Raw genomic sequence first — 13,180 nt, forward strand, 5'->3', positions numbered from 1 at the left:
GCCCGATTTTCAGGGACTCCCTTAAAGGCTGGGGCCCCAGTCTGGCGGCTGGGGGTCTGGTGGGTTTTCTGGGCAAAGCTGGGCCCCTCCTCCTCCTCCTGCTACCCCCTACCCCACCCCACCCCAGCCCCCAGGACGGAGGGAGCAGCAGGCATCGAGAAGGCACCATGTGTTGCATGAGCAAGAAGAGCTGGAGCCGAGACGGTGGGCAGGCCCTGCGTGGAAGCAGGTCTAGGCATTTCTGCGTCTCCTCTGCAGCATGCAGGCCGTGATGACCCGCTTCAGGGGCCAGTGGAAGCGAGGAAGTATCAAGAAAGAAAAGCGCCCTTGGAAGCTGCCTGGGCCGGGAGAAACAAAGTCCTTTCCCACTGCTGTCTCGTCTGGATTCACCCGCAGGGTCCCCCCACCCCCACCCCGCCCCCCTCCGTCCAGAGTTCATCCGTGAACCTGTGCCCTCCAGCCTGCGACAGAAGACTCCGGGGTGAGAGATGGACCTGGAGTCGGTGGGGACCTGGAGTCTGCTGGTGTGGGGCAGCGGCCCTGCAGACCGCGTTTTCTGTCAGTATTAGCCCCTGTCCTGTCCATGCCTTTCTCCTCTCGTGCCGGACTCTGTCCTGGGCCCCGGAAGGCAGGGCATGCGCCCGGTGTGCCAGCCCCAGCCCCTGCCCCTCTGGGGACAGCTCAAGGATCCACGGTGTGGCCACGCTCCCACTCTCCCAACGGAGGGAGCCCTGGTGGTTGTCAGCAAAGTGTCGCCCTTTCTCCACACCCCCTCACAGCCTACCTTCAGGGCCCGTGGCTTTGGTGTGTTTGGTTTTCTTCCAAGCTGAAGGGGGCATGGGTTCAGAGGCACGTGCAGTGTTGGCTTAATGGCTGCGTCCAGGAAGGGGCCCTGAGGACACTGTGGGAAGTTGGCCTCTCCAGGAGGGTGGCTGGACCCCCGCTGTGAGCGGGGCAAGGAACCCACAGCCCGGATCCTGCTCTCATCCATCCGGCTGAGCCGGGAAGGGAGCCGAAAGGGCTGCCCTGGGCTCCCCACCTCCCCCAGGACCCTGGCTGAGCTCCCATCCTGTCCACAGAGCCCAGAAGAGGCCCACGCCGTGACCTCAGGGGAACTGGACACAGTCTGTATGTCCGCACCTGCCCACTGTCTCCTGCCTCTCTCATCCTGCCATCTCAGCCACCTCGCCTAAGGGCCCTGACTCTTCCTGCTGATAATGAGGAAGCCTGGTGTCCCAGCCAGCCAGGGGGTTACCCCACCCACCTCCTTGGGGTGGGAGGTTAAAAGAACGTCCCACTCCTCCTCCCCCAGAAACGGAAAAGTTGTAGAGTTTGGCGCCAGAAGCAAGGGCGGGAGAGGCACCCCCACAGGGTCAGTGTGCCATGATCAGGGTGGTTTGGTTTGTCTTTGTGTCTTTTTTTTTTAAAAAACAATCATTAGTGAGATTTTTCTTAAGCCACCAGTGTTGGCCTCGAAGTAGAGGGCTGCAGCCCCTGGTGTTTGTAATATAAGAAATACGCAGTGTGGCTGTGGTTGGGTGTTGGGTTGTTTGGTGTTTTTTTTTCCTCCTTTGAGAATTTTCTTTTGTAGAAGCAAAATGAAATACTTTTTTAAAACTGAAATCTGTGGATGAAATAGAAGCTGGAACCCTCCTCTTGGAATATTCAGCCTAAGAACCTCATGGGACTATGAATTCACCCAAAATTTTCATTTGCCATCAGGCCGAGCTTTTAAAGAAAAAAAATTAATTGTTCTCTAACCAGGATTGTAACAAAAGTGTAAATACTATTTCAGAGTTGAAAGTTGACGGTGCAAATATGTATATAATGTACTGTATTTTTACAATGATCGTCGCATGACTCTATTCCACCCCCTTTTTGTACTCGATATCTGTCTTCCAGAAACACCACCTGTCCTTTCTCCTGTGGTCTCTTAATCCAATAATTGTATTACTGCCATTAAAGGATGCAGTTATTTTAAAAAAAAAACAAACTAATCTACAGATCTTGTCTCTCTGTGCTGCCCCCAGCACCCCTTGCCCCAGAAATGACAAGGGGGTGGGGGGTGCAGCCTTGAAACCAGGGTCTGTCCTCAGTGGCCAGTCAGTCCCAGGGTGACGTTCACAGTGACACTGTGGGGATGGCACCTCCAGACAGCTTCCCCCGGCGGTTGACCACGGCTTCCCACAGTTCTGAGCTCCAGCTCTGGACACCAGCGACCCATGCGGATCACAGAAGAGGCCGGGGATGACCTCAGGACCGTGGGGCTGGCTTAAACAGGGCCCCTAGCTGCTGTAGATTGAATGTTTGTGTTGCCTCGGAATTCTCCTGTGGAAACCTGTTCGCCCAAGACAACAGAGTTTGGAGGTGGGGCCTTTGGGAGGTGATGAGGTCAGGAGGATAAAGCCGTTGTGAAAGGGATTAGTGCTGTTTTAAAGCAAACCCCACAGAGTAGCCTCGCCCCTTCCACTGTGTGGAGGTGTGGCATGAAGACAGCCATCCGGCAAGAGGGTTTCCGCCCAACACTGAATCTGCTGCCACTTGACCTTGGACTTCCGGCCTCCACAACTGTAGATTTTAGTGGACTCAGACACTCCCCTCTTGCTAACCTGGGGTCTGCCCTGAGAAAGCCACGCTCTGCGAGGGAGAGACGGGAGCAGGACTTGGCCTGGAGGGTAGCCACTTCTCGGGACTTAATTTGGTTTCTGTGTTTTGATGGGCCTCTGTTAGTTTTCCATGACTGCCATATAAATTATACAAGCCAAGTGGTTTAAATTAGAAACTGGGTGAAGGAAAAAAACCAGAAACTTGACACCTTACAGTTCTGAGAGTCGGAAGTGTGACATGAGTCTCACTCAGCTAAAAGCAAACTGTTGTGGGGCTACCTGGTGGCTCAGTGGTTAACGACTCCGCCTGTCAGCCCAGGAGACACCGGTCCAATCCCTAATCCAGGAAAATCCCACATGCCAAGGAGCAGCTAAGCCCATGCACCACAAATTATTAAGACTGTGCTCTAGAGCCCAGGAGTTGCAACTACTGAAGTCTGAGTGCCCTAGAGCCCCGGAACCCGTGCTCCACAACGAGAAAAGCCACTGCAAGGAGAAGCCCATGCACTGAAACTAGAGAGGAGTCCCGGCTTGCTGCAACTAGAGAAAAGCCCCATACAGCAATGAAGAACCAGCACAGCCAAAAATAAATAAATCTGGGGTCCAATATTTGAAGTGTTTCTAATTCATCCATGTTGAGTATGGCCGATTTCACCTGTAACTCAGGACTCCCCCTCAGCTACCTTCAACAGGCAGGAACCCATCATCCCAGGTAAGAGGGTTGGTAGGGCGGTTCCAGGCTTGGTAAAGTCCAAGTGAACTCTGAATTCACCCAGCTTCAGCCCCTCTTCCACATTGCCGGTCTGGGGCGGCAGCGAGTCCCTGGGACGGCACAAGTCGTTACCACCCCTTGTGATGGCAAGACAGCTAGAGGGTCTTCCAGCCTTTACCTCCTCATGCAGCCAAGCAACGAAGCAGAAAAGAACCTTCCCATGTATCTATGAGCCAGGTTCAAAATTGAGAAAGGAGTATGACAAAGCTGTATACTGATTGTCACCTCGCTTATTTAACTTATATGCAGAGCACATCATGCGAAATGCAGGGCAGGATGAATCACAAGCTGGACTCAAGATTTCCAGATGTATCAACAACCTCAGAAGGCAGATGATACCACTCTAATGGCAGAAAGCAAAGAAACTAAAGAGCCTCCTGATGAGGGTAAAAGAGGAGAAGTGAAAAAGCTGGCTTAAAACTCTAACAAAAACCAAGATCATGGCATCCAGTCCCATCACTTCTATAGCTAATAGATGGGGAAAAAGTGGAAACAGTGACAAATGTTATTTTCTTGGACTCCAAAATGGTGACTGCCAATGGTGACTACAGCCATGAAATTAAAAGACACTTGCTCCTTGCAAGGAAAGCTATGACAAACCTAGACAGTATATTAAAACGCAGAAACATCACTTTGCCGACAAAGGTCTGTCTAGTCAAAGCTGTGGTTTTTCCAGTAGTCGTGTATGGATGTGAGAGTTGGACTGTAAAGAAGGCTGTGCACCTAAGAATTGATGCTTTCAAGTTGTGATGCTAAAGGAGACTCTTGGACTGCAAGGTAATCAAACCAGTCAATTCTAAAGGAAATCAACCCTGAGTATTCAATGGAAGGACTGATGCTGAAGCTGAAGTTCCAATATTTTGGCCACCTAATGCAAAGAGCTGACTCATTGGAAAAGACTCTGATGCTGGGAAGGGTTGAGGGCAAAAGGCAAGTGGGGGGACAGAGGATGAGATAGTTGGATGGCATCATCGACTCAATGGACATGACTTTGAGCAAACTCCAGGAGATGGTGAAGGACAGGGAAGAGTGATGTGCTGCAGTCCATGGGTTTGCAAAGAGTTGGACACGACTTACCCAGTGAGCAACAAGGGGCAAGGAACTGTGTCCCAGAAGTCCCTCAGGCTTCCTCAGTCACGTTGGCAGGCTCAGATTGTGTGCTCCTCCCTACCTTGGTGCACAGCAAGAGGGCAATAGAGGTCTGACGTCTGGTTCTAAGACGTCAGAGATCCAGCATCCTTGGCCAAGCATGTGGCTACTTGGAAGGTGAACATGGAGACACCCGTGGGGCTCGTGCAGGGGGAAGACGGTGCAGGAGTTGGAAGCCACAGCGGTGATACAAGCGTCATTCAAGTGTTTAGGGCATGGACCTTCTTTGGACTAGATCCTGTGGTCGGCACCAGGCTCTAGCAGGGATGACCCACTGGCTGGAGTGAAGTCTGCAAAGAGAAGGAAGATGGTACCTGGGGCTTGGGAGGTTGGCAGGCCCTGGAGAGCCTTGAAGGCTGTGTTCCAGATATGGGCAGAGAAGAGCGCTTGTATTAAAGTCGCTATTTAGTTGCTCAGTCGCGTCTGACTTTTTGCAACCCCATGGACTGCAGCCCACCAGGCTCCTCTGCCCATGGGATTTCCCAGGCAAGAATACTGGTGTGGGATCTTTCCAACCCAGGGATCTTTCCAGGAGATCTTTCCAACCCAGAGATCGAACCCAGGTCTCCTGCATTGCAGGCAGATTGTTTACTGCTGAGCCACCGGGTAATGACTCCCAGATCTTGGTGGCTCATCCACGGGTCAGCAGGGTGCTCTGCTCATCACAGTCACCCAGGGACCCACATTGGCTGAAGCACCACGCGTAGGACAACTTGCCAATGGTGAGGGAGGTGGAGAAGAGCCCACCAGCTCTTAAGTGCTTCTTCCCCACAGTCAAGGACTTCAGTTCCGCTGTTTCCTTAGCTAAGCAAGTCCGGAAGCCAGCCTCACTTCAAGGGCATCAGTCAGTTCAGTTCAGTTGCTCAGTCATGTCCAACTCTTTGCGACCCCATGGACTGCAGCACACCAGGCTTCCCTGGACGTCACCAACTCCCGGAGCTTGCTCAAACGCATATCCATTGAGTCGGTGATGCGATCTAACCATCTCATCCTCTGCTGTCCCCTTCTCCTCCTGCTTTCAATCTTTCCCAGCATCAGAGTCTTTTCCAATGAGTCAGTTCTTCGCATCAAGTGGCCAAAGTATTGGAGTTTCAGCTTCAGCATCAGTCCTTCCAATGAACATTCAGGACTGATTTCCTTTAGGATTGACTGGTTTGATCTCCTTGCAGTCCAAGCGACACTCAAGAGTCTTCTCCAACACCACAGTTCAAAAGCATCAATTCTTTGGCGCTCAGCTTTCTTTATGGTCCAACCCTCACATCCATACATGACTACTGGAAGAACCATAGCTTTGGCTAGACAGACCTTTGTCAGCAAAGTCATGTCTCTGCTTTTTAATATGCTATGTTGGTCATAGCTTTTCTTCCAAGGAGTAAGCGTCTCTTAATTTCATGGCTGCAGTCACCATCTGCAGTGATTTTTGGAGCCCAAGAAAATAAAGTCTGTCTCTGTTTCCAGTTTCCCCATCTATTTGCCATGAAGTGGTGGGACCAGGATCTTTGTTTTTTGAATGTTGAGTTTTAAGCCAGCTTTTACAAGGGCTTCAGGAGGTGCATTTCCACTGTGTGTCCAGGAGGCGGCGAGTTGGAAATACTTGGAGACCCAGCACTCCTGTTTTCCACGTCAGCCCCAGTCCCCCAGCCCCAGTGCTCCCAGGCATCCCTCATTGTTTGCAGGTGCCGTGCCAATCGGGCTACATCGCCAACTAAGGAGGTGTGGTGGCCTGGATCTCTCACTGCAGGGAGCGTCATTGTCTTAAGATCTGAGTTGCTGCGTCTGGAAATACGCCACCGGGTTTGCGTGGAGGCAACGCCCCTATCGCCTGCTCCAGCCAATGAGTGAGCTGACAGGGGCGGAGAGTGGGACCCAGGGATGAGGGTAGGTTGGGCCGAGAGAGGGAAAAAACTGATATCTCATCTAAAGACCCTAATTCTATTGGATCAGGGCGCCACTTTATGACTTTACTGAACCTTAATTACTTCCTTAAAAGTTAGGGCTTCAGCATATCAATTTTTGGAAGACAATTCATTTCATAGCACCCACCGTATCCCTTCTAGCTATCTCCGGTAGCGCTGTGAAAGGCAAAAATTTTACACTTTCTTGTTTCTTCTGGTGGTTACTCTGTTTCTCTCAAGAGACGTCAACTTTAGGTACTTCCTGTCAACTTCCTGCTCCCTTCCCTCCTCGTTACTTTCAGGCTGCTCTTCGGACTTTAAACAGTATCACATCGCATTCTCCGGGTCTTATTCTCTCAACCAGCACTGCCCCCTAGAATGTTCCACAGTGATGAAAATGCTCTCTCTCCATGTCGTCCAATATGGCAGCCACTGGGCACCTGTGGCCGCTAAGCACTGGAACTGTGGCCAGTGCAACTAGGGTGCTGAATTCTCTTTTTTGGTTAATATAAGTTAAATTTGGGGCTTCCCCGGTGGCTCAGCGGTAAAGAATCCACCTGTAATGCAGGAGACTGGAGTTCTATCCCTGAGTCAGGAAGATCCCCTGGAGAAGGAAATGGCAACCCACTCCAGTATTCTTGCCTGGAGAATTCCATGGATAGAGGAGCTTGGCAGGCTGCAAAAAGTCAGACACGACTGAGTGACTAACACACACACACACACATTCCGTGCTAAACCCTCACTTTATAGGGAAAGGAAGAAAACCAGACAGGAAACTAACTCACCTGGGGCCACCATCAGTCTAGAACAGACAGCCAAAATCATTTTAAGGCCTCACACCCTATCACATGTACTAAAACAATAACCGCTAATACACACACACACACACACACACACACACACACACACACAGCACGTCAGACAGTGCTGGCTCTGGGCTGGGTGGCTTTGCATGTATTGAAAATTTTTCACAGCTCCATGAAGTGAGTCTTATGATGTTCCCATTTCACAGGTAAGGAAGCTGAGGCCCAGGAAGACTAAGCAACTTATCCTAGATCGATAGCTACTGAGTAGCAAAGTCAGGCTCCAGATACAGACAGTCTGGCTCCAGAGTCATCTTGGGGAGAGAGCATCTCCAAGGAAGAGACGCCAGGGTTGTCAGAGAAATCCAGAGCAATGCTCTTCCTTCCCTCTTGATCAGTATCTGATCAGGAAAACTGAAACCACTCCAGGCATTTAAGCTAGAGGAAATATAATTAGGGAATTGGACACCAAGAGGCTGGAAAGGCTGGAGGGTAAAAGAGGCGTAATTGGGTTACCACTGATTAGCAGCTGCAGGAAGCTGCTAGAATTTCTAGGGTCAGCGTGACAAGAAAATGATGGGGTAGGGAGTTCCTTGGCGGTCAAGTGGTTGAAACTCCATGCTCTCACTGCTGAGGGCCTGGGTTCAATGCCTGATCAGGGAACTAAGATCCTGTACTGTGGTGTCACCTAGAGACTGCTCTGCTGCATAAGTAGGAACCAGGCTGGACCCCTGAAGTCTCAGCTTGGCAGCCCTCCCTCAGGGCACTGCCAAAAGCCAAGGGGAAAAAACTTCTTTGTGTGCGTGGGTGTGTGTGTGGGTGTGTGCCAAGTCACTTCAGTCATGTCCGTCTCCGTGTGACCCCATGGACTATAGCCCACCAGGCTCCTCTGTCCATGGAATTCTCCAGGCAAGAATACTGGAGTGGATTGTCCCATTGCCTCTTCCAGTTTTTATTTTTTACTGCCTTTCAACTGCCAGAAACTAGCTGGCAAATGAGACAGAGAAATGGCGTTTGCAGGCTTCTAGCCCCAGATGTAGAGAGGAAGGCATAGGAGCAAGTGTGGGTCTAAGGCACCCTGACTGTCTTTTTCATGTCCTGGGGCTGTCTTTGCGGGGCACTGTGAAGCCTTCTGTTGTATGGGGTCTCACTCTTGCAGGGGACCCAGCCCCCACCTTATTGTGTCCTCAGAGTCACAACCCAACTTTCGAGGAGGCTCAGCAGTGAAGAGATGGGACAAGCTGGTGGAGGAGAGGGGGAGAGGACTCCTTCCCCCTAAGCCCTGCTTAACCCTCCCTTTCTTCCCAGCACGTCCCAGGAATTGTCACAGCAGGCTCTGTCTTCCCTGGAGGGAACTCTACTTCACTCTTTTCTTCCCGACACAGCTCACTTCATCCAGTCTTCTGTCTGTGCTTCTCATACACCTCATGGAGATCTGATGTGTCTTCATGAAGGGCCTTGTTAAGACAAATAGCCAATGCCCCATGCCAGCAGGCCTCTAAGTGCCAAAAGCACAGACCATATCTTGTGGGAGACGAGCCCCAAAGGAAAGCCTGGAGAGACAGTGAGTGGATGCATGGGTGTCCCGGAAAGACACAGCTCTCTGGTCTCCTGCCAGGTGTACGGGACATATCATTGTCTTGTCCGGTTGTGCAGGCTTCTCAATGAACAAGGACATCACAACTAAAGGGGCCTCATTTACTTGGAAATCATAGGTTTGTAAACTAATGACAATTTTCTAGCAAGTGGCAGAAAAGGTCTCTTCTTCTAACCAAATCGATGTAGCAGGATAATTTCTCAGGTGAATGGAGATTCCCTCAGTGGCTCAGTGGTCAAGAATCCCCCTTCCAATGCAAGAACAGAGGAGACTTGAGTTCAATCCCTGAGTTGGGAATATCCCTGGAGAAGGAAATGGCAACCCACTCCAGTATTCTCGCCTGGAGAATCCCATGGACAGAGGAGCCTGGTGGGCTACAGTCCAAGGGGTTGCAAGGAGTCGGACACAACTGAGCGTGAGCATGGAGACATTAAAGGAGAGTCTTGATCCTTGGTGGGCTGGGGGCCAAGGAAGTGGGAGGGGAAGGAAGGGATTGTGTGAGGGGACCCCCCAAGAATCCCAGAGGGAGATACAAAGGTGGCGGGAGGGGCAGTTTGGTGGCATAGACATGAGGTCAGAAAGGGGAGTTCCTTTCAGCAGAGAGATGGATGAACAGCCCAGAGGGGTCTGAGGGGCAGGGAGAACAAAGGTCCTATCCAGAGCCTTCAAACCTCTCCATCTCATCTCCTCACATCTCTTACTCCAACAGCTGCTTCACCAGAAGTGGACGGAAGGTCTGTGTCCACCCAGGGGCATCCAGGTTCGGAGAGGTATAGGACGCTGAAGTCGTAGGTAACAGAAGAGCTCTGGGGACAGTGGGAAGGGCTCCAGCTGCTCCTCTGGCTTGGCCTGCCCTGACAGTTCTGCTTTCAGAATGACATTTCTTGGGAATCAGGTGAAAGTCCTCGATGGGCACAAAATTCCGATTAGAAGATGAATGTGTTCTGGGGACCTAATGCATGGTGAGTCCGGGTTACATCACTGTGTCGTACACTTGAAGATTGCTAAGACGGTAGATTTTTTTTTTTTAATATCTACTTATGTGGCTGTACCAGGTCTTAGTTGTGGCATGCAGCATCTTTGATTTTTGCTGTGGCATATGGAATCTTTAGTTTTGGCATGTGGGATCTAGTTCCCTGACCAGGGATTGAACCCAGGCCCCTCTGCATTGGGAGTGAGGAATCTTAGCCACTGGACCACCAGGGAAGTCCCAGGACAGTAGATCTTAAATGGTCTCACCACACATTAAAAAAAAACAATGGTACCCATGTGAAGTGAAGGAGGTGTTAGCTAACCTTATATTGAGGTACTCATTTCTCAATATATATTGTATGTCGAATCATCACTTTGTGCATCTTAAACACAAACTTATACGATAATTATAGCTCAGTAAAGCTGGGGGGGAAAAAAACCACATGACACTTCTGCCCTCCCAGTCAGCCACCCGAGCTTACAAAAGCAATCTTCATGGTAAAATCTTTTGAAAAAATCCCCCCAAAATGGGAAGAAGAAAATTAGTATTATGCAGATTCTCATAGGGGCTTTCCTGGAAGTCCAGTGGTTAAGACATTGCACTTCCACTGCAGATGGCACAGGGTTTGATCCCTGGTTGGGGAACTAAGATCCCCCATGGCCAAAGATAGGAAAAAAAAAAAAAAGATTACCCAGAATCTCATAAACCAAGTTATTCAGATTGTCACAGGGAGACCCGATCCTTCATGTAGAAAACCCTCACAACCCACCACCTCCTCTTCTCTGGATTCCCCTCTTCACTTTCTGGGATACATCCTTGAAGTTATTTTTACAAGGAAGAGAATATCTAGGTGTGGAAGGATGTAATGTGGAGAGGTGCCGTTTAGTCAAGAAAAATGCTATATACCAGCAGTCACCAATCAGGAAATTAACAGAAAAATCAGATAACCTTCCCAAGGGCAGTTAAAAAACCAGGAAGTAGCCAAATGAAGAATGCCAGAGAACTTTATGGAGACGTCAAATAAAAACAACTCCGAACGGAGATAACTTTATTCAAAAAGCCCACTTGCAGTAAGGAGAATGCTCTGAGCTCAGAAATATGCAAGCCTCTCAAAATCAAACAGAAAAAGGCTTTGCTTGTCTGGGGTAAGAGGTGTTCCCCATAAAGGGGAAGTTGATTAATGGAGGAAAAGTGACCACGGTGGCTGGCAAAACACTCAGGAAGTGTGTCTTCTTGGGGTCAGCGGTTCTCAGGAGAAGCTGACAAGGGGGCCCGTCCCGCTTTTCAGTCCTCAGAAGGTGAGGGAAACTACATTTGAGGGCCAGTGGGGAGAAGAGAAGCCGGACTTAAGTTAGCTCAGACCAAAACAGAGGGTGAGAGATGAGCCGTGAACACCTGGTTGGACAAAATATTGAAATCTTGTTCAGGGACGATCTGAATAAATGGCTGATCTGTGGGCTTCACATGTCATTGTAATCGCCTCCACGTTCTGAAATGGCCTGCCACCAAAGTTGATTCTTTATCTCTTGTTTATATCTTTGGTTCATTGAATTCACTAACATGTCCAGAGATGGTGGAACAGTCTCTGACATCTAATCAGTTCCCGATACAAATATATTCTTTTAAAACAAATTTTAGGGCTTCCCTGGTAGCTCAGGGGTAAAGAATCTGCCTGCCGATGCAGGGGACATGGGTTCAATCCCTGATCTGGGAAGATCTCACATGCTGCCGAGCTACTAAGCCCCGGGCGCCACGACTACCGAGCCCACATGCCCTAAGTTTGTGCTCTGCAACAAGAGAAGCCACCGTAATGAGAAGCTTGAGCACCACAACTCAAGAAAAAGCCGGAGGAGCAGCAAAGACCCAGCACAGCCAAAAATAAATAAATAAAATTATTTTAAAAAATTGTTAAGAGAATTCCTGGTGCTCCAGTGGTTAGGACTCTGCCGAGGAGGGCCCAGGTTCGATCCCTGGTCCAGGAACTAAATTCCTACAAGCCGAGTGGTGCAGCAAAAAAAAAAAAAAGTTGTGTTTTTTTTTTTAATTTTTTTTTCCATTTTTATTTATTTATTTGGCTATTCTGGGTCTTAGTTACAGCATGCAAGATCATCAGTTGTGGCATGTGGGATCCAGTTCCCGGACCAGGGATTGAACCTGGAGCTCCCCACCCCACTCTACTTTGGGAGCATGGAGTCCCAGCCACTGGACCACCAGGGAAGTCCCAAAAAAAAGTTTTTTAAATGGAGGTATAATTGACATAGAACACTGTATGAGATTGTATTGTAACTATGATGATGTGATACACAATGATCTGTACATACAATTACACATTGCAGTATGATTACTACCACAATCTTGGAGCATCTCCATCACATTACGTAATTATCATTTCTTTTCTTGTGGTGAATAAAAATATTAATATATTCACTGTAAAAGGCCACCAGTGACTGGTCCCACCCTCCCATACACCCGGTCCTGGTGGCAAGGCTCCAGAGTAGGGCTGGAGCATTAATGTTTGTCTTAACAAAGTTCCTGGATGATTCGTATTAGAACCACTGATCTAATCACAAGTGCAGAGGCCACTGGCCAGCTCTGTCTCTTTAAAAAGGATTTGTTTTCTCTGCTCTGACCCTTTCTGGTATTTAAATTTTCCCCCTCTCTCAATTTGCCTAAACCATCTCACCAGCCAAGAATGTGAATAATGTGTTTCAAATATTTTCAGTTCCCATTTAAGCCCATTTAATGCTTAGTGTTCACTGCCAGCAGGCAGACTATCTTTTAGACTATCAGCCTATTTGAACTCCCTCCCCAAGTTTAACCCCCGATCTGCCTCTCCCTCCATAAAATCCAAGCTCTTCCCCGTGGGAGATGAAGGAGCAGAGGGCAAGAGGGGCCTGGCCCAGCAGGTCTTGTAGTCGTGGTTTTGGGGGGGCAGGCAATGGAAAGCTGTGGAAGGTCTTCCCCCTCCTGGGAGGGTTTAAGCTGGGAGAGACATCACTAGATGCTCATTTAAAACATCTGGGGAATTCCCAGGTGGTCTAGTGGTTAAGACTCCCTGCTTCCAATGCAGCAGGCAGTTCAGTCCCTGATTGGGGAACTAAGATCCCACATGTGTGATGAGGCAAAAAAAAAAAAAAAAAGGAATCCTACAGAAGTGACTTAACTGGGTGGTTCGGGCTCAAGGTCTCCCATGATCTTGGGCTGGGGGTGGGATCACCCAAAGATTTGATGGGGGCTGCAGAAGATATTAAGAAGAGGTGGCAAGAATACACAGAAGAACTGTACAAAAAAGATCTTCACGACCCAGATAATCATGATGGTGTGATCACTCAGCTAGAGCCAGACATCCTGGAATGTGAAGTCAAGTGGGCCTTAGAAAGCATCA

General features: G+C 49.5%; 1 protein-coding gene across 2 annotated transcripts in view; it reads left to right on the forward strand.

Annotated features, from left to right (window-relative positions):
• Positions 1-1,993, forward strand: part of ZC3H4 (zinc finger CCCH-type containing 4) — a 38,357-nt gene extending 36,364 nt beyond the window's left edge. For both annotated transcript variants that reach the window (XM_081515536.1, XM_081515541.1), the window contains one exon: positions 259-1,993. In XM_081515536.1, coding sequence (XP_081371662.1) covers positions 259-272 — 14 coding nt within the window. In that variant the 3' untranslated portion in view covers positions 273-1,993. The remainder of the gene's footprint in view (positions 1-258) is intronic.
• Positions 1,994-13,180: the final 11,187 nt, after the last annotated feature.

The sequence above is a fragment of the Giraffa tippelskirchi genome, chromosome 7, assembly GCF_054371585.1.
Source record: "Giraffa tippelskirchi isolate mGirTip1 chromosome 7, T2T-mGirTip1v1.2.pri, whole genome shotgun sequence".
NCBI classification, from domain to species: domain Eukaryota; kingdom Metazoa; phylum Chordata; class Mammalia; order Artiodactyla; family Giraffidae; genus Giraffa; species Giraffa tippelskirchi.